We start from the raw sequence: 26,711 nt of genomic DNA on the forward strand, positions 1-26,711 counted from the left end.
AAAAGGGACATTTACATAAGAATAGTTACAATTATGTCAATTTGATTCTTCTCAATATCAGATAAATTTTAAGATGAACATTTTATAGTTAATAGTTAATAGTATAGATTATATAAGTATAGATAGATACACTATAGCAACACAAACTGACTGGAACTTGTTTCTGAAAAGTCAGCATCATTGTTGCCTGAGAAAATGTTGAAATGTTTTGCTTACTTCTCAAGAATTCACATGCTGATTATGAGACAGTTAACACAAATAATGTGATGGCATTTTATATCCAAATGGTTTAAAGGTTAATTTCATTGTGACATCATAATGTTCTGCAAAAACAGTTCTGGTCGTTATTCATCACCGTAACTCAGGAAGGGTGTCATTGGTTGGGAAGTGTTAATTATAGTTTCAGTTCTTACGCAGGTCTTACGACTTTCAAGTGGGAACCTCAATAATATCTTGATAACTTCCTAGTTATTAGAATTTTCAAGCACCTTAATTTCCTATTCTTAATAAGTTAATACTAGAAGAGTTCATGTTTGTTGAGTGTCAGAAAATGTTAAGCTAAGAATTTGCAAAGAAAACCTGTCCGAATAGATGAATCAATGACGAGTATTTTACAGGAATTAAGGTTCACTGACTTAATATTTTCCATCTGTACCAGAGCATTTTTCTGTTTATTTTGTATAACTTGACATTGTAGATGCTTTTGTATTGATCTATTTGTGAACAGCACTTGCTGCTCTTTCATCAAGATTACATCAGAATCCTGGCAGTCCTGCAGCTGTTTAGCTATGATGTCACAGCAAACAAGGTAGATTAGATATAATATGTGTCAGCAATGATAAAAGTGATGATTCCAGTGAGGCCATAGCCACTGTAAATCTGATTCAGTTTCTGATTTTAATGGAAGCCACAACAGTTAAGTTTTGCATTTATATGAATCACAGATAGTCATGAGGGTAATTTCCAATGAGAACATAAGAGGTCTAGTTTTTTTTTTTTTTTTTTAGTATCACTGCTATAGCCCCTGAGCTCTGCCATAATATATATATATATATATATATATATATATATATATATATATATATATATATATCTTCTATATATATATCTTCTAATAGGTCAGTGTATTAGTCTTCTACTTGCTATTTTAATACAGTACTGTTATAAGCCATATAAAGACAAAAGTAAATAAATAAATTGTGATTTGATTGCAGGTCCTGTAGGCCATTTCAATCCTAATTGTTGCATTCAAAATGAACCCAAAATTACTGCATTTGTGGGTTTTTACTATTTTGAATGTAATAAATCGAATCAAATCAGATTTATTCATATCGCCCCAAATCATAACAAAGTTGCACCAAGGCACTTTACGTATAGAGCAGGTCTAGACCAACTCTTTATGAAATTATTTAAAGAGACCCAGCAGGTCCCCCTGATGAGCAAGCACTTGGCAACAGTGGCAAGGAAAAACTTCCTTTAAGATATAAAAACCTTGTGCAGAACCAGGCTTGGGGGGGCGGCAGAGGAGGGGATAGTCAACACAGGTGTAGGCAGGAACATATGATACTGTGTTAGGTTCACAGAAATATGGGAGCAGCAGGTGTTGTAGAAACATGGGGTGGTGATGATTCACCACCTGCAGGATGAGGACAAGGAGAGAGAGGAGAGGAATTGGTTGGAGACAGAAACTTCGGGGAAAACATGGTTACTGGTATGTTGGCATTTAGTCCATCCACCAGCAGTCTAAGACTACAGCAGCATTGCTAAGGAGTAAGTGAACTTTGACTTTTTAAAAATAAATAAAGTAAACCTCCATCTAGAGAGTGGAGTGGCCTACTAGGACTACTAGAACAGTCAGGAACTATGAGCCCCCTGAGATATAATAATTGTCACAATAAACATAACAAATATAAGAGATATGGGGGATTATCTCTCATTATGGTCACGCTTCACTTGGCACTAACCCGACCTCACATCACAGAACTGAGACTGTGGGCCACCATTCACACACAAACACAGCAGCGTCAAACACGCTTTACTAGCAAAGCCCTTGTGTGTTACACATTGCACAGCTCAAACGCCTATCACACACATCAGGCACCCTTTCAGACAGGGCTTATCTTAAGGTAAAAGATGCTAGGCATTGCAGAGTCTGATCCCTCCGCCACTATTTCACCTGACAGGAGGAGCCATATGTGATGTTCAAGAAGTCTGACAAGCCGCTGTATGGGAACGACCGCTTTGAGGGCTACTGCATAGACCTGCTAAGAGAGCTGGCCAACATTCTGGGCTTCACTTATGAGATTCGACTTGTGGAAGATGGGAAGTATGGTGCCCAGGATGAGAACAGCGGCCAGTGGAATGGGATGGTCAAGGAGCTAATGGACCATGTGAGTCTCATGAATGTACACAGAAGCAGTGATCTTATACCAACCCTGGTTTTAGTACTTGGGTCTGATTTTTATAGTTTTGGCAAACAAGTCTTAGTTTTGATCAAAGTAAATTGACAGCAGATTGTAGAGGAAGAATCTAAAGAGCCTTAAAACTGCATTCTATCAAATGACCTTCAGGGGCTGATAATTAAAATTGTATTGAAGTCTGTAAAATACCCATACTTAATTGAAACATTTTCCAAATGAATTAATGGTCTGCAACAGTTCACAAACATCACTGTGGGGGAGTTGACACTTGATTGACAGCAGGTACAGTGCTAAAAATGTGGACACATGGTAATATATGTCGTAATATTTCAGTCAATTGAAATGGTGGTATCAAAAGATTGCACAAAACACAGCACAAAAAAACAAAAAAAGGAAAATTCTCAAAGTTGAACTAATTTAATTACTAGAAATTGGTACAATTTTACGATCATTTTTTGTTTGAGAATAGTGCAAAAATAATGTGATGCAAGCAATCCACTTCTAAATTTAAGTTCATGAAATCTGCTGCACTAATGTCGGGTTCATGAGTTCATAAAATTATGTAAATTAACATATCAGCATCTACTAACAGTTTTGTTATAAATGAGCTTTGGTTGGAAATGGAGGAGTGGAATAAGGAGGTATAAAATAAAGAGGGAAGGGAAGGAACAACACGTACCGTCGGAGAGCACAGTGAGACGAGCAGAGCAAGGATTCTGCCGTGAGTTGATTCCCCAACAGAGCTTATTAAAACACACAGACACACGCGCTCTGCTCACACTGTAGATCATTGCACCCAACGAAGTCCCAGTTAGGATAAAGTAGATTGGCAGAGAAATAGCAGCCTCTGCATGCCCAATAATCAATATCTGACCCCATTAGAAAGAACACCCACAAAGGGTCAATTTTCTGTGAACTCCTCTAAGACATGTCTTCTGCTTCTGCTTTTTACTAGTGCAATGATTGGCTGTAGGTTCAGTCTTTTCAGGGCTGAAGGACCTACTCTCCTGTGAGATGATGTTCACCATGGGTTTGTCCCACTTATTGCTTAGATAGGACTGATGTAGACAGATGGTTATTGCAGTAGACAAGGCCCCAGGAAACTAGAGACTGTGGATTCACATGTGAAAGACAATCAATAGTATTCACACCATGTCTTACATTGCTGGCTGAAACCTAACCATCATAGTACATGAAAATTATGTGAGTGGTCTGACTTTTCCTTTTTTGTGGCATTTATCCAAATATAGTGAAGGAAGACTTCACCACCAAAACTTAGAATTTAATATTCCTCTTGCAAAGTTTTAAGCTGAAGCAGGATTTTATATATATTACTAAAAGTAGACTGATTCATTGTAGCATTTAAGTTGATTAATTAAATGGATATATACCAGCTGTAAGTTCCAGCTCAAAGTAGATGTAACCAGAGTGCACCAGTGCAATCACAAAATTATCTGTTGTGTTGGACTATATGTTGATATCTGTACACTCTGCACCCAGTGTGACTCCTGTCCTACACTTGGAATCACAGTCAGTTAACTCTTTATGACATCACGTCCTCCAAGGAACATACAAAGTTCTGGTTGGACAGGTTTAATGCAAAAAATTGTAAAAATGAAACAAAAAGTACACAAAACATCAATTAACAACCAATACAAAAAATGTTGTCATTTAATGACGGAGATGGTGGATCTAATATTTATAGATCTCCGGCAAAGCAGAGTCCGCGATCAAATCTCGATTGTTGTATTAACATAATTACATAGAAACAATGCTATATAATGTTTTACTCATTTATATTGCCACTATAACAGCTGAAACAAACAGCTGGAGGAAGAGTTAGCATCAGCATACCTCAGCATACCTCAGCTTCTTCCATTCATAGGCCTCCTCCACTGCACTCTGCCAGGATACCGTGACCTTGATGATGTGGATGAGTTTGAGCTAGGCTGCCCACAGAACAAAGTCTTATCTCAGGTTGGTAGGTTGGTGCCTAGCTGACCAGCATCTGGTCTTACGGTGATGAGGCTGGCTTGATCCTCACTCTCCCAGACAAATGATGTTGCCTGCCAGCGGGATGGTGGAGGAGGAAGGGCATTTACATTTGTCAGATGACTTTATAGCACTGCTACAAGACACTTTAAGACCTGGTTGTGGTGTTAGGTGTAATGGCCTTGGGTGAGGCTGGTCTTGCAGCCCATTAAAATGTGCTTCAGTGTCAATGGACTTGGAGAGAGAAGGCATGTGGGTCCATTACCACACCACTGGCTTAGGTTTGTTGGAGAGGGTAGGAAATCGTTGGCAGTCCTAATGGTAAAGCTCACCCTGAATGTCTACATCTCCCACAGCTCTTGCCAGGAGATCTTCTCTACTCCTTCCCATGCAATCCACTGACCTTGTTTCCTGGACTACCAGCTTGTGTCTTCCCTCCTCTACTGGGCCCATGATGTCCATGTGTATGAGTTCTGCCTTTGCCTGCTCAGTTGCAGCCAATGGGGTTCACTTCCTCCCAGTGGCCAAGATGGGGGCAACTTGGGCTACAACTGGATCACTTGAAACCAGTAGAATCATCTGCAGTCTGACTTTGGCACACTTGAACTCCTCTACCCTGAGCTTAATATTTTGTTGCACAACCTTTTAAGGCAATCACTACTCAAGTGATTTTTGTCACTCTCAATGAGACTTCTGCAAATGTTGAGTGGTATTTTGGCCCACTTTCCATGAGCAAACTGCTCCAGCTGTCTCAGGTTCCGAAGGGTGCCTTCTCCAGACTTGTTTCAGCTCTTTCCACAGTTGTTCAATAGGATTTAGATCAGGGCTCATAGAAGGCCACTTCAGAATAATCCAGTGATTTGTTCTGAGCCATTCTTGGGTGTTTTAGCTGTGTTTTTTGGGTCATTATCCTGTTGGAGGACCCATAACCTGCAGCTGAAACCAAGCTTTCTGACACTGGGCAGCACATTTTGCTCCAGAATGCCTTGATTGTCTTTAGATTTAATTGTCCACTGCACAGATCGCAGCAAAACAGCCCCGGAACATAACTGAGCTCCTCCATGTTTCACAATAGGTGCAATCTTTGTAAGCTTCATTTTGGCGTCTGAACATAGATGTTGTGCACTAGTAGGAGTAATTTGGAGAATGGCAATTAATATCAATGATTATGAAACTGATTATTGATATGAAGAATATTTACTATAAGTAGTGAATTTCAGGGCACCACCCTGTTACCAGGTACCGATGTCCAAATTAGCAAAATCAATATCAAGTCTCAAAAGGGTTAATAAAAGGTGTGCTGACTGTTATGAATCCAGCAATCGTCACAATCATAGCCACAATAATCACAAACGACGACGGTTTAAATAACAGAATTTATTCACAGTTATAATTATTCAGAATAACGTCACTCTGAATAAATGGCTGTTTATTGATTATCCAATGACACACATCAGCTACTAATCTACAACGGGTAACACACATGTAATAAGAATGGGTTAGCAATATGGATAGCCGTAGCGATGGTGATATCGATAGTAACAGTAGTAACATCATATGCAGTAACACGAATAAATAGTGATAGCGATGACAAAAGACAAAAAAAATCAATTTCATATATTTTTTTATTTGAACACAAACAGTAAAATATACTATCAAAAAGAGATTGTTTACAGAGCTCTGGACCGGATTATGTTTCCCTGACCAGCAGACAACTCCAGCATCAGTTCACGAAGTCTGCTGCTCTATCTTTCCTTGGTCCAGCCTATGTTATAGTTACACAAAGGAAATTAGTGTCAGGGGTGGTGTTGTTGTTGAGGGTGGTGGTGTGGGAATGAGGACCCAAACGCAGGAGCCAGGAGAACCAGGTAGGTGAGAACTTAATACTTTTAATTAACAGAAATAAACAAGAACTACAAAATACTCAAGTTAACAAGCAGAGACAACAGGCAGAAGGACAACGGGCAGAGGCAGCGCCATGAACTCCAGAGGCAGTGGCGGCAGCGGGGGTGCTGCGTAGTCCAGGGGGAGCGCCTCCAAATCTGGAGGCGGTGGCGGCAGAGAGTGCCGCGTAGTCCGGGGGGGGGGGCACCTCGAAGTCCGGAGGCGGCAATGGGAGCGCCGCGTCGTGAGGACTACGCTAAAACTTAATACTTTTAATGAACATAAATAAACAAGAACTACAAAATACTCAAGTAAACAAGCAGAGACAACAGGCGGAAGGACAATGGGCAGAGGCAGCGCCATGAACTCCAGAGGCAGTGGCGGCAGCGGGGGTGCTGCGTAGTCCAGGGGGAGCGCCTCCAAATCTGGAGGCGGTGGCGGCAGAGAGTGCCGCGTAGTCCGGGGGGGGGGGGCACCTCGAAGTCCGGAGGCGGCAATGGGAGCGCCGCGTCGTGAGGACTACGCTAAAACTTAATACTTTTAATGAACATAAATAAACAAGAACTACAAAATACTCAAGTAAACAAGCAGAGACAACAGGCGGAAGGACAATGGGCAGAGAGACAGGCAGAAAGACAGAGAGAGAGACAAAGGCAGAGACATGGGCAAGCAACCACTAGCAAAGAGACAGGCAGGAGTCAGGAAAGAAGGCAGGCAGACCAAACGAGACAAGCACCACCAAGTGAACAAGGAAGAAGGACCTGAACAGGACTAGCCAGAAAACAGGACTTAAATATAGAGACTAGACAAGACACAGGTGAACCACATCAGGACAGGGAAGGCAATCACAGGAGGGAACAACCAGGAAATAAATCAACGGGGAACACGACAGAACCAGGACTTCAAAATAAAACATGTGACAACACAAACCGAACACACTAGACGGAACTCGAAACATGACAGAACTCAAACCCTGACAATGAAACACAAACCTGGCCATAGAACTCAAAACATGACAATGAGGTATGAGGGTGTAGTCTTCTCCGGGTTGCACATTTCCTCCTCGTGTTATGTGACTCCATTCCTGCGATCAGCCCCTAGATCAGACATTTCTGAGATCAACCAAAAAGGCTTTATTTTTTAAGTGTGTGCCATTATCTGATCTAATCCTCACTAGTATATAGTAGTGATTAATCAAAGACTTTGTCACAGACTTTGCATCTTCATTCTCAGTGGGTACAGCTTCAGGCCAGCCTGTGTATGCATCCACTGCAACCAACAAGTATCTGTAACTTCTCACACTGTCTACTATGTCAGTGTAATCAATCACTATTTCCTGACCTGGCAACTTGGGTAAAGGTCATTTCCCTTCATGGTGTTTCACACTACTTTTTACGTTATATACATTACACACTGAACACTCTCTCACATAATTCTCCATCATTGCTGCTACATAAGGATGCCACCGAAGTGAAAGATTATTTTTCATTTGCTTCTTTGCACAGTTTGTGAGACCATGTGCTTCCTCTAGTACAGTCTGGCTCATGCCGGAGGGTAGGACAGGTCTACCGTCTGGAGCTCTCCAGATTTGGTCTTGTTTTGTAGCCCCTCGCTCTGCCCATACTGATATATTGTATGGTGAGGCTTTGCTGTGTTCTGCTATTAACAGATGTACATCACATCTTGGAAGAATGTCTTGCACTATTTTCTCTGCCTGTATCATCATGTATCGAGGTGAATATCCTTCTGTCTGTTTAGCTACCCTGTCTGCTTCATTATTACCGTTTGCTATATGTGTGTCGTGCCCTTTGTTACTGCCCCTTTATTACTGCTACCATGTCTGGTTTCATCAGGGCCTCTGCCAACTGTTGCATTTTTGTTTCTGTTTTATGTTTAATCGGTGCTCCAGTAGCTGTTTTTTTAATAGTATTTTTACTATTTTTCCTGCTCCTATTTCTAATGCTGCAATCACTGCTTTGAGCTCTGAGCTTTGAGATGACACTTTTCTCTCTAGTTTTTCTGTTTTTACTATTTCTCTGCTGCCATCTTCTGACTGTCTGATCACCACATAAGCTGCCTGTAAAACTTTGTCTGGGTGCCTGAAACAACAATCATCTGTGTACAGTTCAACTTGAGCGTCTGGCCATGGTGTACATGACAAATCTACTCTTATTCTGTTATCCTTCTCTACCTTTTCCTTGCAGCAATGTGGTGGTCCCTCTTTCATGTTGTCTGCCACATTGATACCTTTGTGTGTGTAGGTGATGTGAGCTGTTCCTAGGATTTTTTCTAGTCTAGTCTCTAGTCTGTTCTGTCTAAGAGATGTCATGGTGAATGGTGCTGAGTTCACATAAGCCACTATGCTGTACGTTGTTAAAACTGTCAGTGCATGTCCCATTACAATGTGAGCGGTCTTTGGAGCAGTTTTGCTATTCCTGCTGCATGTCGTGTGCATGATGGATGTCTTGCTTCTGTGGGGTCGAGAGTAGCACTAACATATGTCAAGACCTGTCTACCTCCCCCTTTTTTCTAAAAAGGCACACCATCAGCCGTCTGTGCTTTTACAGAAACATCCAAGTAAAATGATTCTTTGTAATCTGGAACAGCCAAATCTGAAGCATGTGCAAGTGTTTGTTTGAGATGTATGAATGCAGCTTCTGCTTCAGTAGTCCAAATTAGTGACACATAGTCACACACACTTGTTCATTTACCAATGCATGCAGGGGGGAGGTGAATTTGCAAAACTGAGGCACAAAATGTCTGCTAAAACCTGCTAAACCAAGAAATAAAAACATTTGACTGTGATAGGTTTAGGGTGGTACAGAATAGATGAATGGTGGGAGCCAGAGATAGACGTACCAGAGGCGGAGACTATACTGCGTAAAAAAGTAACAGACTGGCGACAGCATTGCAACTTTTTACAGGAGATCTCAAAGCCAAGATCATAAAGAAGTTGGAGCAAAGACTGTGTGGCCTGCAAACAGGATTGTGGGGAGGGGTCAATAAATCATCAACATACTAAATCAACACAACACCAGGCGCCAAAAATAAGCTTTGCAGCTTTTGCTTCAAAACCTGAGAGACAAAAGAAAGCATTAGCAAGGTCAATGCATGAGAACCACTGATGATTTGGAGTAGGGGAGGACATGGCTGTGTATGGATTAGGAACAGGAACTGTGGGAGTAGTGGTGGCAGCATTTATGGCCCTGAGGTCATGTGCCATGCAGTACCTCCCTGGGTCTGTCTTTTCGACAAGCAAAATGGGAGTATCCCAGCTAGAATGAGACATTGTACAGCAGAAGCCACATCCTCAGGCCTAACCAGGATCAAGTCAGCTTGAATATGCCAACTCGTGCCCTCCACTTCACTTAGGAATTAGGAAATGTCACCATCAGTCCGTCCAGACAACTGAGCACAGAAGCATCAATTTACACCCATGCGTTCCTGCCCATTAAATTAAGAGGACAGTTATCAGAATTCATAAACTGGTGATAGAAAGTCTGACTGACCACACGCACAAGCAAAGGTTTTGTGAGGCAGAGCTTCATTTTGTCCCGAGAATCCAACAACATGCACAGAGTCTATTGACAAAACTGCAGATGGCATCTCAGCGCTGATGGTGGAGTATCTCGCCCCTGTATCAACAAGAAAAGGCATGTCTTCATCATTCACTGTCATATTCATGTAAGGATCTGCCAAGCCTACATGAGCAGGTATTCTTCGGTCCCTTCAGTATTGATCCAAAGTTTGCATGGCGGGAAACTGACTAGGGCTAAGTTCACATTAGGTGGCTGATGAAATAGCGGTTCTGTCAGCTGAACTCTAGGTGCATTGGGATACCTATTAGCCCAGTGTCCAGAATGTCCAAAGCCAGAACCAGCCTGACCTGGTTTCCCCTGCAAAACCTCTTGAATATTGATGTTGAGCTGACCAATTAGGAATAGGATAGAGATCTGAGTCATTAGACGTGTCTTGCTGCTGCACCATCTGTTTGGTCTGCTTTTTTGTTGTTTACGTGTTGAATCTAATGGCAATATCAACAACTGAGCCTGTTGTGCTTGAATTTCTGTATTTTCTGCTGAAACTTTAAGATGAAGTCTTAAGTGGTGAGCCAGATACTTCTCCCACTTCTCACAGTCACAACCAGGTATCTCAGGATTATCTTCCATGGCCGTCTTGACTGATCTGGGGATACCATCCATAACAGCTTTTCTAAACATGGACTCCTGCTCTGAACCAGGATAAGAGCCTGTAGCATCAGACCACCGGGATTTGCATCTAATCAAAAAGGAGGGGACATCTTCTTTCTAATCTATGTGAAACACCAGAGAGTTTACTGCAACCTGTGGGACTGGATAGTTCTGATGCATGGCATTCCCTATTTGTGTGGCATGTCTAACAAATGGCTCTTCTTGGTCTGAATTGTCTCGCTTTTTCTTTTAATTTCTTCAGAGTGGAGAATCACTATCGTACTCCTGTGAGTCTGAGTCACTCTGAATTGGGATTACATCTATATTGGACCCCTTGTTACTATTAGATGGTCCTTTTTTATCCATGATGGTTTGTAAAATGCAGTGCTTGTATTTGGGCTTCCAGGTTTCGAATCTCTCTCCGCACATTGCCTACACTTTCCTCCAATGTCTGAGTCACAGGAGATCGCTCTCTTCCTATTCTAGTTGAGAAAGGTTTTTGTGTGCCTACAGGTGTTATAGATATGGTCTCTCTCACCGTAGGTGTGTTTGCTACATATCCTGTGTGTGCAGTGCTAGTCCCCTTCCTTTTTTTCTGTTGATTTTCACCTTCGCACATGTATTGATCATGCTGTCTTCGAGTAGCACTGGACCTTTCAATCAGCTCTTGTGTACATTGTTGTGATTCAATGTTTTTTGCTCTTTTTTTCTTTCATAAACAATAGCTCATTAAGCTGGGCTTCGGTTAATTCTTGGAGATATTTTTCTTTGAAACCCCTATTCATTTTCTCCATCTAAAAGCTATCCTTTCACTTGTACTAATGGAATTTGATAAGGTGGTGGAGCAGAGCAGGGCGGCTGTGGGTAAGGAGACGCAGTGGGAGGGGGGAGGGGCTTGGTCACTGGGCCTCCTGTTTTTCATTTTTATGTGTTGGGCCCCTTTTTTTTGCATAAAGCGCAATGCAGGCTAGAGTTAATTGATGAATCAGTGCTCTCTTAAGAAGTTCTTTCATCCAAGATTTCTTGTGAAACACCTTTGGTTGCTTTTTCTTATGCTCTAGTTCCTGTTTCGCAGTTGCCTCAAGCTGTATTAAAAACTGCAATAAACTACTACTGTACTGCTACTGTCCTTCATTGGACCTCTCTCCTCCTATTTCCATTCTTCCCACAAAGCATCAATTTTATCATTTAGTTTCTGTCTCGCCTGTCCTGCCTGTCCGCTCATCACTTGTTGTTTTTTTTTTTTCCACTGGTTTCCATTGCTCACCTATTGTCGATGACATCATGGGTCTAGAATAATTATCACCAAACTCTTCACACTATACTATACTTACCTCCTGTTCGGGTTCATTCACTTACTCTCCGTGGTTATAGATTCTCCTGCTCTTCACCCTGAAAAACAAATTTTATCCAATTTGACCCCCCCTTCTCTTTTTTTATTTAACTTCTGTGTATAGCCTTGAGCCAGTCAGTGTGTATGTAGTTCACCCCAGCCACTGACCCAATGAGCTGCACTCACTTTCCAGTGAGACGTGCAGCTTGTCTTAGGTTTCCACTACACGTGTTTACAACTCAGACACTCAATGCAGCACTCCTGAGAAATTGTTGTAACTGCCACCATACTGCCATACAATACCAAGATTTTTTAAACCTCGGGACTTCTAGGCCCCAGCCAACCCTCAGTCTCTCAGATCACTCTTGGATACCTCCAATATGGAATTTCGAAGGCTACAAACTGATACCTCTCTCGGAGTAAAAAACAAATTAATACACTCTGCAGTAAAACTACCCTGGATTTACTGACACGTTTGCACTTCTGATCCTTTAAACGACCTACAAACTTCATTAATCTTTGGCAATAGCAAGTTACGGGGCTTTTAGGGCTTAACCCTGGGACTCCAACCCTACAAAACCATTAAATCTTCAATTCTTTATAGCCTTATAATCTTCAAATCTTTTACAACTCTTGAGTCTTAAGCCCTCCCTTGTCCTCATCAAGCCCCAGACCTCTGGGCTGCCCTCACATACGGTTCTGTTGAACACCAGTTACGGTGCCTCGTCACATGCTCACATCAGGTCTGAGATTCCGGACTACCACAAGGAAATTTAGCAGCCAATTCACCTTAAATAATTTATATGTTGAATTCACCTAGGGAGGTTCCCTTCAGACAGACTACCTAGTCCCGTTGACGACTACCTCCCGGGGCCAGCTATTTGTAAGACTCTAGCAGTCCGAATCGGCTCGTAACCCCAACCGTAGTTTTCACAACAATCTCTTTTCTCAGTCAGTTCACTGTTAACAGACAATGTGGACACATGGCTCAACGTTAGTTTTGAAAGTCCCAATATAGCGGATATTTGGTCAAACAAGGATCTGCTTACCCCTTAGTTAAGGCCTCATTCATTGTCCTTATGTGAGTTGTCTGTTTAAGCACCTTAATTTCAACGTTAAAATCAATTCTACCCTTTTATAAAAGTCCTTCCTTCATCATGTCATGGTCACCAAATTGTTGAGTTCCCAAAGTGAACTCACTGATTCATTTGAAGGATACAGGAGACGTCCAAATCAATTTCATATATTTGATTTGAACACGAACAGTAAAATATACTATAAAAATTCTAAATTATATTATAAAATATTTTTTCCAGAATTCTGGACCAGACTATGTTTCCCTGACTAGCAGACAACTCCAGCATCAGTTCACAAAGTCTGATGCTCTATATTTCCTTGGTCCAGCTTATGTTATGGTTACACAAAGGAAAAGAAACAAACCACAAAGTCCATAACCCCAGTGTATCTCCTTCATTGTGAAATAAAAAGACCATGATTATATTATATATAATATATTATAAATATATAATATAATAAAACAAACACATAGAACTGAATCCCAAATAAACAAAAGACATAGTAAAATAAAATGCAATGCACACTATTCAAATTGTCTCTACCCAGTCATTAGCCCTCTTACTTTGGTTGCTCCACTTATCCAGAGTAAGAGATTTAAAGAATGAGAGGGAGCCGCTCTGAGTGTCCGCAATGCGTTCTTCAGTTTGGTCAAGCGTTCCTCAGACAACGGCGACGTGATGAATCCCTTGGTGGCGACGGGGAAGATTACGGAAGACAATGTTCTTTGTTAGCTTCGGATAACAAAGCCAGTGTGCTGGTCCTCTCAGTATGTGGATCAGCTGATCGCACGGGGGTCCACGCTGAGTTTGAGGGGAAAAAAAAAATTAACAAAAAGGGAAACACGGCAGTCCATGCTCGTCCCGCGAGTTGAAGACTCTGACCTGGGGTTTTGTGGTGGCAGGATCTGAATGTTTGGTGTTGCTCCCTTCGGCGATCCAGTTGAGAGGATAGCTGGGACAGCGCTCTACTGCAACTGGGCCACGGGAAAACGCGAAGGTGGCGGGCCACGGAGCATCTTTATCACCTGTGTGACATCACCGTGGACCCCTGCTGAGGGTGCTGGTTTCTAACCAATGCCCGCGGTCCGTTTCTTATGAAACTCAGATCCACGCCTTAGGGTTTTATTATAAGGGTCGTGGCACCGTTTTCAAACATGTAGACAACTCTGGCCCAGGCTTCAGGAGGGACATGTAAACCTCTTGTTCTTTTTAGAGCACATTGGAGGCAATCCCAACATAGAGCTGATGTAACTTGCCAAAAAGCTCCAGTTTTGTCTCATTTGTCGAAAGGACATTCTTCCAGAAGCTTTGTGGCATGTCAAATTCCAGTCTCATTTTATGATTTCTTTTCATTGGTGGAGTCCTCCTCCTCCTCTTTGTCTTCCATTGAGTCCACTTTGGCTCAAACAGCAATGGATGGTGTGATCTGGCATTGATGTACCTTGACCTTGGAGACCTCTAATCTCTGGAAGTTATTCTGGGCTCTTTGGTTACTATTTGGATTATCTGTCGCCCCAATTTGTCATCAATTTTCCTCATGCAACCATGTCCAGGGAGGTTAGCTACTGGACCTTAAAATTTTGAATAATATGTGCAACCGTAGTCACAGGAATATCAAGCTGCTTGGAGATGGTCTTGTAGTCTTTACCTGTAACATGCTTGTCTATAATTTTCTTTCTCATATCCTCAGATAACTCTCTCCTTAACTTTCTCTGGTCCATGTTCAGTGTGCCGCACACCATGATACCAAGCAATACAGTGACCACTTTTCACCCTTTAAATAAGAAGACTGACAGGAGACTTGAGGACACATTTTTGTCCAGACCAGTTTCATTAGTTTGTTTTTCAAAATGATTCTGCTGGACCACAATTCAAAAGTGGTTTGATTTTCATTAGTTAATTTTCAGTAATTTTTTATTTATTGCTTTTGTAAGTTTCAAGTTATTTCCTTTCTTAAACGGAAGGGTACCAACAATTTTGTCCACGTCTGTATGTCCACAGAATATACTGCAGAATTCCCACCCTTCCTACTGAAACCCACAATTTGAAACTTTTCTTGCACCACTTGTTCTTGTTAGTGCACATGCACACACGCATCTTATACCGCTTATCTGTTTCTGGGTTGCGGAGAATACTGGAGCCAATCCCAGCTCACATTGGGCGAGGGCAGGGTAACACCCTGGACAGGTTTCCAGTCCACCATAGGGCCAACACGCAAAGACAAACAACCACTCATACTCAGACAGAGTAACCAGTTCACCTAGACAAGCATGTCTTTAGATGGTGGGAGGAAACTGGAGTACCCGGAGGAAACCCACGCAGACATGGGGAGAACATGCAAACTCTGCAAAGAAAGGGCCCAGGCTGGGAACTGAACCCACGACCATTTATAGGGAAATTTGCTCTTTAAAAAACACCTCACTGAACATTCAATTGGCATTGGAGGAGCAATTAGAAAGACCTAAGCAAGTCTTTAGAGGGTGTATATGTAAGATTATCCATATGGCCCATTGGACCAAATAAAAATTATCCCTGATCAATTATGATGTGAACTGAAAAAGTAACCAGTCATCTCCAAATAATGCAAGCATGTTTTGGCGTTGTCCATCTCTAACTGACTTTTGGGTTGACAATTTTAATACACTTTCTGAAATAAGCGATACACCGATTAAACTGGAACCAATAATAGCACTGTAATGGGTTTATACAGCTATACTACATATGTCCAAAACAATCTTCAAATCTTTTCAAATTAACTTTGGCAATGTAGACCACCTTATTCTTCTATGTTAAATGTCTAGATTTCCTGCAATTCCAAATTAACCATGTACTTTTCACTGTCACTGTTATTTGTAATTTTTTATTTCTGATGGTCAGCTTGCAGTGAAATTGGTTTAAAGGTGTGGAATGTAAATTACACAGTCTGATCTGTTTGACTTGTGTGTAACTTTGTCTGAATATCTGAGTGTACTTTTTGTTTTGTTTTTTGTACTTTTTTTCTGCCTATTTTATTGAGCTGTTGTCTTCATTAGTAATATTTCTTTATTTGCTTTTTACGGTTGTCTGTTATGTTTGTTTTATACCCCTTTTTTGATTGTACTTCCTGCTAAGACAGATAGATAATGTAGAAGTTAAAGTGCACTTATTTCCGATTATACTTAAAACCCAGTAAAACCAAGTTGAAAAAAAAATAAATAAATAAATAAAATATTCCAAAGCCAATTAGTTGACTATTTCAGTAATGACGTGGTGAGCTGGTATGGAAAGCCATCCTGGAAAATTTTTTGTCACAGCTGCAATGTGTAAGCCTTGTGTCTCAGTAACTGCAACACAACAGGAGGAGTGTTATATGACATCTCACTAATCAAATATAAATTTGTACTGGTCAGATGTAATTAAATGCAACATTCTGAGTCATGCTGAAAATACTATAGTAAAACTAACACCTGTGTTGTGTTGTGAGTATTGTGTGAAGTTCAAGATGAAAAATCTGAATGGTGTTTTTGAATTCAGTTTATTTTATAGTCAAAACTATGTAAAACTACAATACTCACTCAGCTCTCTGGTCACTCCATGACAGTCTGAAAAACATAACTTTTAATGGGAGATTTTAAAAAAATTGCTGGCTGACCACTTGGAATTGTTTGCCCAAGCATCTTGTTTTACAATGAACAAAGCTGAGATGTTCACACAGAGCAACAACAACAATTAAAATTATTCAAATTGTGGTGCAGGGTAAATCAGACTACTTAAAAGATTAAGCAAAATAATATAAAGAAATAAAATTAATTGGACTCATTTTGGCTTATTTCTCATTCCAGTCCAAAAAATGTGGATGCTTGAGAAAGACTTTATTTTTTGGTTCTCCTGTTCTACATGGCTTTATGCTTCCAAGTGAGCTTACAGCTAACAGTCATTGTTATAAATGGACAAAACATGGATGGTTTTGATATACTTCCAAAAAAGAGAAAAGTGGTCAGCATGGTATAAGAGTATACTTGATGGGTGCATAATGAAGAGGTTGCTTTTTTTTTCTTAAATGCCTTGGGACAATTTAGTGTGTACCAACCCTGTTTTCTTAATTCAACTGCCTATAAATTCTCTCTGTTCTCCTGATTCATAGCCTAACCCTCTTTCTCTTTATGTTTAATGTTGACAGAGAGCTGATCTGGCAGTGGCTCCCCTTGCCATCACATACGTGCGTGAGAAAGTTATTGACTTCTCCAAGCCCTTCATGACACTGGGTATAAGTATACTCTACCGCAAGCCAAATGGAACCAACCCTGGGGTCTTCTCCTTCCTCAACCCCCTCTCGCCCGATATCTGGATGTATATTCTGCTGGCTTACTTGGGTGTCAGTTGTGTGCTGTTTGTTATAGCCAGGTAACATACCACTTCCAGTGTTCTCAGTTTCACACACAGTCAGACACACACTCAGTGGCCTTTGCTCGGGCCTCCCTGATCTGACAAACAAGTCTAATAACGCTCTTATTTTTTTGTTTCCACCATCAGGTAATGACAAAGTAATTATACTCTAGTCAGATTGTAGTTGATAAGGAAAAAAATATATAGACATAGGAATTCAGGTTATGGACAATTAAGTTGTACATCCATCGGCTGTTTCAGAATTGTGTGTCCCAGTGTGTCTATGTCTGAGAATGAAGCAGAAACTTCTATTCACATATATGAGAAAATGTGCTTTTGGGATGTGATGTGGAGCTCAATGTGAATGGCTGTGACCCCTCTCCCACTTTTCCCTCACTTTTCCCAGTGTCTCAGAGATAATGCAGTCTTTTCTTTTCTTTTGTTCTTTTCACCATGTATCAAACAAAACTTTGATGCACAGATAATGTATGACTTTTATTCTTTTTTAATTAGTAACAAAAACAGTTAGCTCAACACTTCCTGAGACTAAAAAGCCAAATCTGATCATGATCAGTGGAATCTTTGCTTTGGACTAAAATCTATACTTTGTCAGGACTAACATTTTGTGGTGCCCATAACAACTGAGATACCCTAATGATAGAGTAATAATATCTGTCCAGACTGCTTTGCACTGACAATCTCTCCCTGAAACCTTTTTTTTTCTGTTGTAGCATCACTCACTTTCTCACTCTAGAAAGGACTGCATCAAAGTTCTCCTATAAGTGGGGCTATAACCTGCAATTTCAGGTCTCTCATTGCAGTTAGTCTGTGCCACCCAAGTTGAAATGACATTACACTTGTTCAGAGAAACCCACCAGAACAAATGATGGAGTGCTACAGTTGAAATACATCACTACAAACATGCTTGTGAATATTTCTAAGGCTGTATGGAGTTCTTATGCAGAGCTGAAAATTTGTTCAGAGACCTCTTATTAGTATAAGGGCTATTTTAATTTGAAGGCTATAGCCATTATGTGAAGGGTTAGGAAAGTATATAAAGAGCATCGTAGTGTTTGTTTCCATTTAAATGGGACCCCATGGTGGAAATGCAGAACTCCTATTATATCTGCTTCTATCTCCTGCTTCTTTGACCAAATCAAAAACTAATGTAAAAAAATCCAGCAGAGACTGGTAGGTGTCGTGCATATAAAATCCATATCTGCAGCTCAGTAATATGCTGCTTTCTTTTGTGTTTTACTACACTATAGTTTTATAGTATAGTTTTTTTTCCCTGTAGTGTCATACTCATATTATCATTTCCAGTTGTTGAAACTATGCTGATATTGTTTCAAAAGCTTGCTTACTTGTAGCTTCTAATGGCTGTTTGAAGCACTGTGAAGAAAGAGAAAGGAAGGTTTGTGTTCACTCTAAAACTTTTGGGAGACATTGGGTCCCTTGCATTCATGTCCCGACAGTTTTACCGTTAACACACTTTTTTAATGTTACTGGCAATATGATCACAAGAGAGAATAAAAGCAGCAGCTGTCATCTAAGTTGGCTCAGAATATGCACAATACCTAAGTGTTTGGTAAGTGTAAGCCCCCACAAACACACTTTATTTGTTCTTTTTTCCTGTATCCACAAATGCATGCTGCCCTCTACAGTGTAGCACAGACCAGTCCCAAAAAATTTCATTAAATTAGTCTTAAAGGTAAATTATATATTTAACATTTTCCCACTATGAAAGTATGAGTGGTAAGTAAGATGAAATAAGTACATTAACTAATGATTAAAATACATTAATAAAGGCTAAGTGAAAGCATTTTGGTAATTCAAAATTGTTTAAAATACAAATATTTTATTTATATATCTATATTTATCTACTGCCATATCTACAGGATACATATAGACATATTTAATATGTAATTGATTGGATGGTTCTGCTATTGGTCATTTAATTGGTATACAGGACCTTTCAGTGTTGACAATTTAACAATTCCGACATTAGATTTAGGGGTTCTTCAATGTCTTTCAAATCACAAAGCGACTGACTTTTGGGAGCAACCCAAACTATTTCCCATAAGGCCCCCTTCAGTGTGTCAGTGTGCAGCCACCCATGCAGCCTTGGCAAGTCTGATGTAGGCCATGTCCACACTTGCCAAACAAAAATTCATATAAACTTCATAAAAGCCATGATGAGTCTATCTCCTGATGAGTCATGATACAATTTGTCAACAGAGAATAACCAAGTAGAATAGAATGGACCAACATCTGTAAAAACTGAGCGAATGTTAAATCATGTCACTTTCCAAAACAAAACAGATCTATTGACTGGTGATGAGCAGATACCATCTTGTGATGGTATCTGATGGTATCCTTCTGCTTAAGATATATTGTTAGAAGTCACCAAGTGTCTCTGTCTTCCAACTGGTTACAAATCGGTTTTGACCAGTTTTGTAAGATACCCTAAAACAGGCTGTAACCTTGATTGAAATAGTGAATGAATGATATGATATGAATGTACAAATGTTGCTTATCATAGCTTTGAACATAAATAGCATGTACAACATGCAAATAATAGTTTTCCCAACTTACACATTCAGATGTCTTTCAGATTCATGAAAATCTACTTGTCCAATTTTCTCTGCTTAATCCTTCCAAAGGGGAGTTCCTCTAACATTCTGTTCATATCATTTGTGTTAAGAAACACACACAATTTACAAATAGCACATGCATTTTACAGACAATACTAATACTGCAAGATTGTCTCCCTATACATTTCTAAAAAATATATATTGAGTATGCATATGCATATACATATATTTACTTACATAAATATATGTATGTGTCCGTGTGTATACATTGCACACTTTATCCATGTATGCTTGTGTTTCTTCTCTACTGCATGACAGCATGAGTGATAGGCTGACAGACATGCAGAGTGCCAGAGCAGTTGTTATTTGCCATGCCCAGTTCTAGGTCAAGTTGAAACCACATGCTGTGCTGCACTTGCCTCTATTCTTTCAGTTACTGATGTTGCTGGATGTTACTGTTTTTATGCCCCCCCTGACGTAAACAGAACTTCCAGAGCTTCTGGTACATGTGAGGAAACAGCTGAAAAACACCCCCCATACCATATCACACCTAAAGCCTTTGTAGAATCCCATTCCCTATATCATGTACATGAAGACAATATAAGATATTTTAGAAGCTGAGGCAAACCTATGTGATTGTTCAATCACAACATTTTTCCAGAATAGTCCAGTCCTTTTTTGTGCTCATATCAAAAGCATGGTGCCAGTCACATTGTTGAAATTCTCCGCTGAATCCAATGCAGCCCTTGCATAAATTTTTCTGAAACACTGCTAAGACACAGGCTTGAAGTAAATAGTTTAATTTAGGCCCCTAAAAAACAAGTATACAAGGTGCAAATTAGTATGTGTCAAATGTCAAATTGTGTCAAATTCTAGCATGTAGGAAGTTGCATTATACTAGAAAGAAGTGGATGGACTCAAAGCCACTATCAGGCCAAGGCACAGAATATTAATTAGCCTCTACATTTTACATTTTAGTTAGTCCCATGACACCTCCAGGAGGCTAGACAGTGACTCTGGTTTGGGAAGGGGGCATGAAAGTATAGAGGGTGCAGGAGGTGGAGTACAAGCTACACTAGCAGATTCAGCAAACAAACTCACCTGAACAGTCCTATAATCAGAGAAAGAGTACAAGTCAAATCAAACCAATACAGACCAACTCACCTTGACTAACCGCATGGTCTCAAAGAGGCTCAAACAGGCCACATCATCTACTTAAATACACTTTCTCTCCTGGATTTCTTCCTCTGCTTCTCCTAAGAGTCTGTCTGTCTTAGGAGCTCTCCCTGCTGGGCCCCCAGCTACTATTACTTCTTCTAATCCAACCCCACTGACTGGATTTTACTTCCTCATCTGACATTTCCTTCAGTATTTTCCTCACCTGCTGTCCCCTCGCCCCTAACTCCCTAAACAAAGAAACAACAGCTCTTCTACATGAACCTAACCTCATATGCGAAGAAGCCTTCGCATGCCTGACTACCTCCTCAACCTCCTTCCACCTAGGTAGTCTAACATCCCTTTCCTGATCTATTTCCCCTAATGATGACATGTCAGGTGGAAGCCCTACTACTCTATCCTGCTCAGAATCTGAATATGTATCTCTCAGGTACTCTTCTTCTTCCATCTTTGTTGCTTTAAGTCGCCCTCCCTTTTCCTGGTTAAACAATCCTCTAACAAACTTAAACGGGTCCCTGTAAAATGCTGTCCTCATATATTCTTTCTTTTTCATCTTTTTCCTAAGATATTCAGCTCTTCTGAGTACCGATAGCCTGCTCCTCAATTCCTCTTGCAACACATTAATTCCCTCCCTCTCTTCCTCTGTAGCTCTTTTCCACTGCTGCAGCTACCTGTACTCTTGCAACCCTCTTTCTATCTTGCACCCCAAATCTTTCTACACCATAGGAGTAAATTATGTCTCCCATCTTCTCTAATCTATCGCTTGCATTTCCTCCTAGTCTGTACAGAATTACTGACAAGTCCCTGTTGACTGTCTCGGATTCTTTGCTAGTATTTGCCCTAGGCCATTTAACTCTTTCTGCTCCATATTGCTCTCTTTGACTGGCCTATTCACCTCAGTATCAGCTGCATCCCTTCTTATAACCTCCTCCTCCACCTCTGTGGCTGTGTTGTTGATATTCTTCAAACTGTGGTTTTCTACCTGCCGCTGGATTTCATCTGACTTTCTCAATTGGCTTCTTAAAAAGTGATGATCGATGTGGCCACACTGCCCTTCCTTTCCCACACATCTCTTTCTTCCCTGATGCACTCTAAGGCCTCTAACTGATGTTACTTTCTGCCAACCACAAGGACAAACCTGGAGCTTCTTTCCCTCTCATCTACCATTTTTATTCTCTCCAGCCACACTCACTTTTCTTTGCTAACTATTCTGCCCACTTCTAGTCCTAGAGAATAGGTCCGTGCCCCTATGCTTCACTGAGTCAAATATCCAACTCAAAGTCTTGTCTGTTCCAGTGTCTATTACCATGTAGTCTGGCTATGAGTTATCTTCCACCCCTGCTCTCGCTGGCCCTTGGGATATTTTTCTTATCTGACTTGTAGCTTATGCTGGTTGTAACAAGGATGCTAAACCTTGCCACTGCTGCCATGGATTGCTAGCCCATGGCAGCACCTTTGTGGTCTTTGCCTCCTGTCAGCTGCCTATCGAAGCTGTCAACTGGTCTTTCCTTTGTTGTCAGCTGCACAGCTGCACACTGTTTACAAGTTTATTGTCACACATTAAAGACGTTTAGGGACAGGGAGCTGAGAAATATAATGTACAACAAACCAAAAAGTCGTAAGTCTTGTGAACATTATGTTGCTTCTCTGTGCTTAATTTGCATGAATGAACTTCTGTCTATTTCAGAGAGATGCATATTTAAATGAACCAGCATCAGTAATACTAATCCTTTGAAAGCCAGTGTAGAAACATCATTGATTGGCTTTTATGCAAGATATTCCGAGGGCACTCTGTTGCTGTGACGTGTTTCAGGACAACATTACAATAAGACTAATATATAAATGAAAAGAAAAGCTACAGAGGAAACATAAATCCTTTGGAAAATGGAAGCAGAGGTGTACAGATGCATTCATTTATTGGTCACTCCAGAATGTCACATCCTGTGGACATATTAAGTCAGTCATTCTGTGATGTACTGATACTGTGATACTGTGATGATTCATCTGCTTTGGGGAGTGTTCCCCATACAGTTGATGTACAATCATCTGATTGTACATCAGATGTACAATCGCTGGAGTTTTCAGCAGGTTGACACTGTCCTTATGGAAAGATAAATACCTCACATTGTTTCTTCACTGCTGGTGAAATCCTGTATTTTTTTGTCCATACTTATCTACATTGACCTTGCTCAAAGTTTTTCTCTCTGGAGTGTAGATGACCTGAGATAAGGTAAGGGCAAAGTAATTGGATCAGAATGACAGCAGAAAGGCCAAGCGGCGCTAAAGCTGAGTTGTCATCTGTAAACTCAGCTAGCCCCACATTATGGCCACAAGCAGTAGGCTAACCAGCCACTCCCATTATGCAAAACAACTCTCTTCAATGTTCATGGTGTGCACTCATTGTCTATTAGTGACATGATTGGAGAAAACATATTGGGTGACCTCTGTGCAAGGGGTTCGGTCATTTGCCACAGCAAGGTTGCAGTTCAGATAAGATGAATTTGGGATTACAAATTGACAAGGAAGCAAATGTGATCCAAACCAAGAGAGCACGTGGACTTATTTAAAGTCAAGGATTCTCTCAAAGAAGAAATTGAAGGACATTGAGAGTTCCTTGAACTCAACCACTAAATATCCTTCGGTGTATTATAGGGGTGAAAAGGAATGTCACTGCTCACCAGAATAAACCCTGTCAGGCTAATGACAAGATGCTGTTATGGTGTTGTCATTTTATCAAGACAGCCATATATCTTCATATAGAACAATGTATTTACTGTATATAACATAGTTACAATGTAGTAATGAATTAAAATCAGTGCAGCGATGTCATCATTGTTGTCCTCCATGCAGATGCCACATCCACTTTAGGTTATCATTTTTGACTGCTGGTGCAGTGAAAGAGCCCCCACTGCGACAAGACCACATTATGCATTGCAATTTGATTAGCCAAAGTGTGCTGTCTGTTTAACAGCTTGAGTCAAGACAGAGCCCCGGTTCCCCCTCTATTCCAACAAATCAAATCAGGTCAGGATGCTTAATTGTAGACCAATCAACCTTTACTAATGTAATGTCACTCTTAACACAAGTAAATTAAAATCTCTCTGCTTGAGGAGTGTGCTGAGTGTGGAAGGGTGCCAAGGCTGGCATTGACATGATTGGAATGAACCGTTGAATAGTAATGCTTTGCCAAGATTAAAAGGATTATTAGTTCTTTTTTTATCTGACAATGGCATTATTTTCAGACCCCACTGATTAAATTACCGAGGGTATTGCCTTTGATATGAGCACACTCACATTAGAAGTGACTTTTGGGGTATGAGTGGTATAATTCTTGTACAGCATGTTATTAAAATCAAAAATCATAAAAGACAAATTCTGATAAGCAGTCGGATTGAGTCTATTAGTATTAATCAACATCTCACTAAACAGTCTCTCACAGTACAGCATTCTGAGCTACAATGATGAAGGCAATGCCTTTTGACCTTTGTGCTTTAGTGTCTCATCTATAAACATGACTAATTAAACTGTATTTTCTTTTCTCTGTCTCCACAGGTAGGATGAGCACTCTTGGTCATATTATTCACACTTGTGGTTTCAGTAAAATTATGTGTGTATTATGTGTGTGTGTTTTCTTTAATTGTCACAGGTTTAGTCCCTACGAGTGGTATAATCCCCACCCCTGCAACCCTGACTCGGATGTAGTGGAAAACAATTTCACCCTGCTAAATAGTTTCTGGTTCGGAGTTGGAGCTCTCATGCAGCAAGGTATACGCCTCTGCCTGCCACATTTTTTCGCGTACAAGTCCCACTTTTTTGCTGGGGTCAACCTTGCTCTTTGACTATGACCATGCATGGGGGCCTATGTGCATGTAGCTAGATGCTTCTCTGGGATTGTCCAACAGAATGGACCAGTGGGTTTAGGGGGATATACAGTAATCCCTGCACCCTAACTCCTACCATTCCTTAGCCCATGTCCCCTCCTATACACAGCCAAACTGGTAGGTGTGGCAACACAAAATACCTGAGATGAATCAGATTGGTGAATGAGAGGGTGTATTCAGCAGTAGGGGCAAGTCTAGGATCAGAGTTTTAGGGGTGCTGAGCACTCAGAGTGCTGGCCAGCCAGGCAAGATAAATGTCACTGTTTTGTACATTTTAACACAATTTTGTGAAACACTGTGACTAAACCAACAAATCTAGGAAAAGTTATTTAAATGTTGAACTACAGCAAAAGAGGAATGGATTGGAATCATAAAAGAAATATAGAACATAGAAAAGCGGACTTTATCCCTGAACCTATGTATGGACAAATTTACTAAGTTCTGGAAGAAGACAACTCTTTTTGATAGAGCAGCGCCTCAACATATATATATATATATATATATATATATATATGATTCTGGAGTAAAACAGCCCCCTATAGTGAGTATCAAAAATACCAAAAATGGACTTTAGTCTTATTTTTGGACTTTTCTTTGAAATGCAATGCACAGCATGTAAAACACATTAACAGAAATTGAATGTTTAAATGTTTGTCTCTGACTTTTTCCTTGCCTGTATTATATAATACAAATACATAAATAAAAATCAACTTCTAATAATGCTACTAATAATAAATAATAAAATAAGGCATCCCTGCCTAAGGTACAATGTTGACTGACCACCAGTAACGTTTCCTAGCAAGAAAAAACGTCAGCAGATGAAATGCTCAGAGCCGGGTATAGGGATAGGTGGGAGGGATGGTGTCGCTCAAACCATTTTCAAAGCATGGGGGGGTGCTGCTGTATTTTTGTTGTTATAATATTACATTTAAACCATATACTGTATATGGTTTTGACATTTATTCAGCTTATGAAACATGAAAATACAGCTGCAGCACCCCCCAAAATGGGCTAGAAATGCCTACTTTGCTTATTTGGTTTTATATCCTGCTAAGCTAATACCATATCTTCGCAACTAGTTGGCATCTTTAGATTTTGAAAAAAGAACAGAGGTTAAAAATAAATCATGGAATGGCTTCTTTAATTTATATTGTTGGTCAGAATGGTAAACATTAAGCATTTCTAAAATAGGATTCATTCTAACAAGATGACACTACAGCAGGTAGTGATAATTTTAGGGCCTGGAAAGCATGATACACACTGTTTTTCATCTGAATACTTCTCTGAACTCTTACTGCTCCACTCAGAGCTACTTCAATGGGCTAGTTCACCTCTTCATGAACTCTTTTAGTATTTATTAATGCATAGGGTTTTTTCTCTTATATAACTTTTGAACATTACAATGTGGGACAAAAAAAGTGTATAACGTAAGTGTATAATGTAAAATATGTAACTGACCTCTCCAATTTCACTGCATTACCATAACAAAATGAAGATAAAGGCAATCTGATTGTGTTTCAAAATGAAAATCTTCTAATCATCTGAATCTATTGTTCAATAAATAGATTAAAAAAAGTTGAAATGACACTGACATGTTTATGATTCAGTTTCAAAAACCTTGCACCCCGCACCCACCCCCAAATGTATTGATTGGGTTTTCTTCAAAACAGCCATAAATATTCAGTACTAGCTTGCATTATTGCATTAAATGAAATACTGAAAATAACAGGATATGATTTTAAGTTGCAATAAAAAATATCTGTCAATTAAAAGCTAAAAACATTGCAGTAAAAATTATAA

The 26,711-nt window shown here is 40.2% G+C and overlaps 1 protein-coding gene across 1 annotated transcript in view; it reads left to right on the top strand.

Moving 5' to 3' along the window:
- grik2 (glutamate receptor, ionotropic, kainate 2) overlaps window positions 1-26,711 on the top strand; it is a 176,417-nt gene that overhangs the window by 104,379 nt on the left and 45,327 nt on the right. The window contains exons 8-10 of the mRNA XM_029503529.1: window positions 2,184-2,390; window positions 17,055-17,278; window positions 24,677-24,795. Of these exons, the coding sequence (XP_029359389.1) occupies window positions 2,184-2,390; window positions 17,055-17,278; window positions 24,677-24,795 (550 nt within the window). The remainder of the gene's footprint in view (window positions 1-2,183; window positions 2,391-17,054; window positions 17,279-24,676; window positions 24,796-26,711) is intronic.

This window comes from Echeneis naucrates, chromosome 6 (assembly GCF_900963305.1).
Source record: "Echeneis naucrates chromosome 6, fEcheNa1.1, whole genome shotgun sequence".
Lineage (NCBI taxonomy): Eukaryota > Metazoa > Chordata > Actinopteri > Carangiformes > Echeneidae > Echeneis > Echeneis naucrates.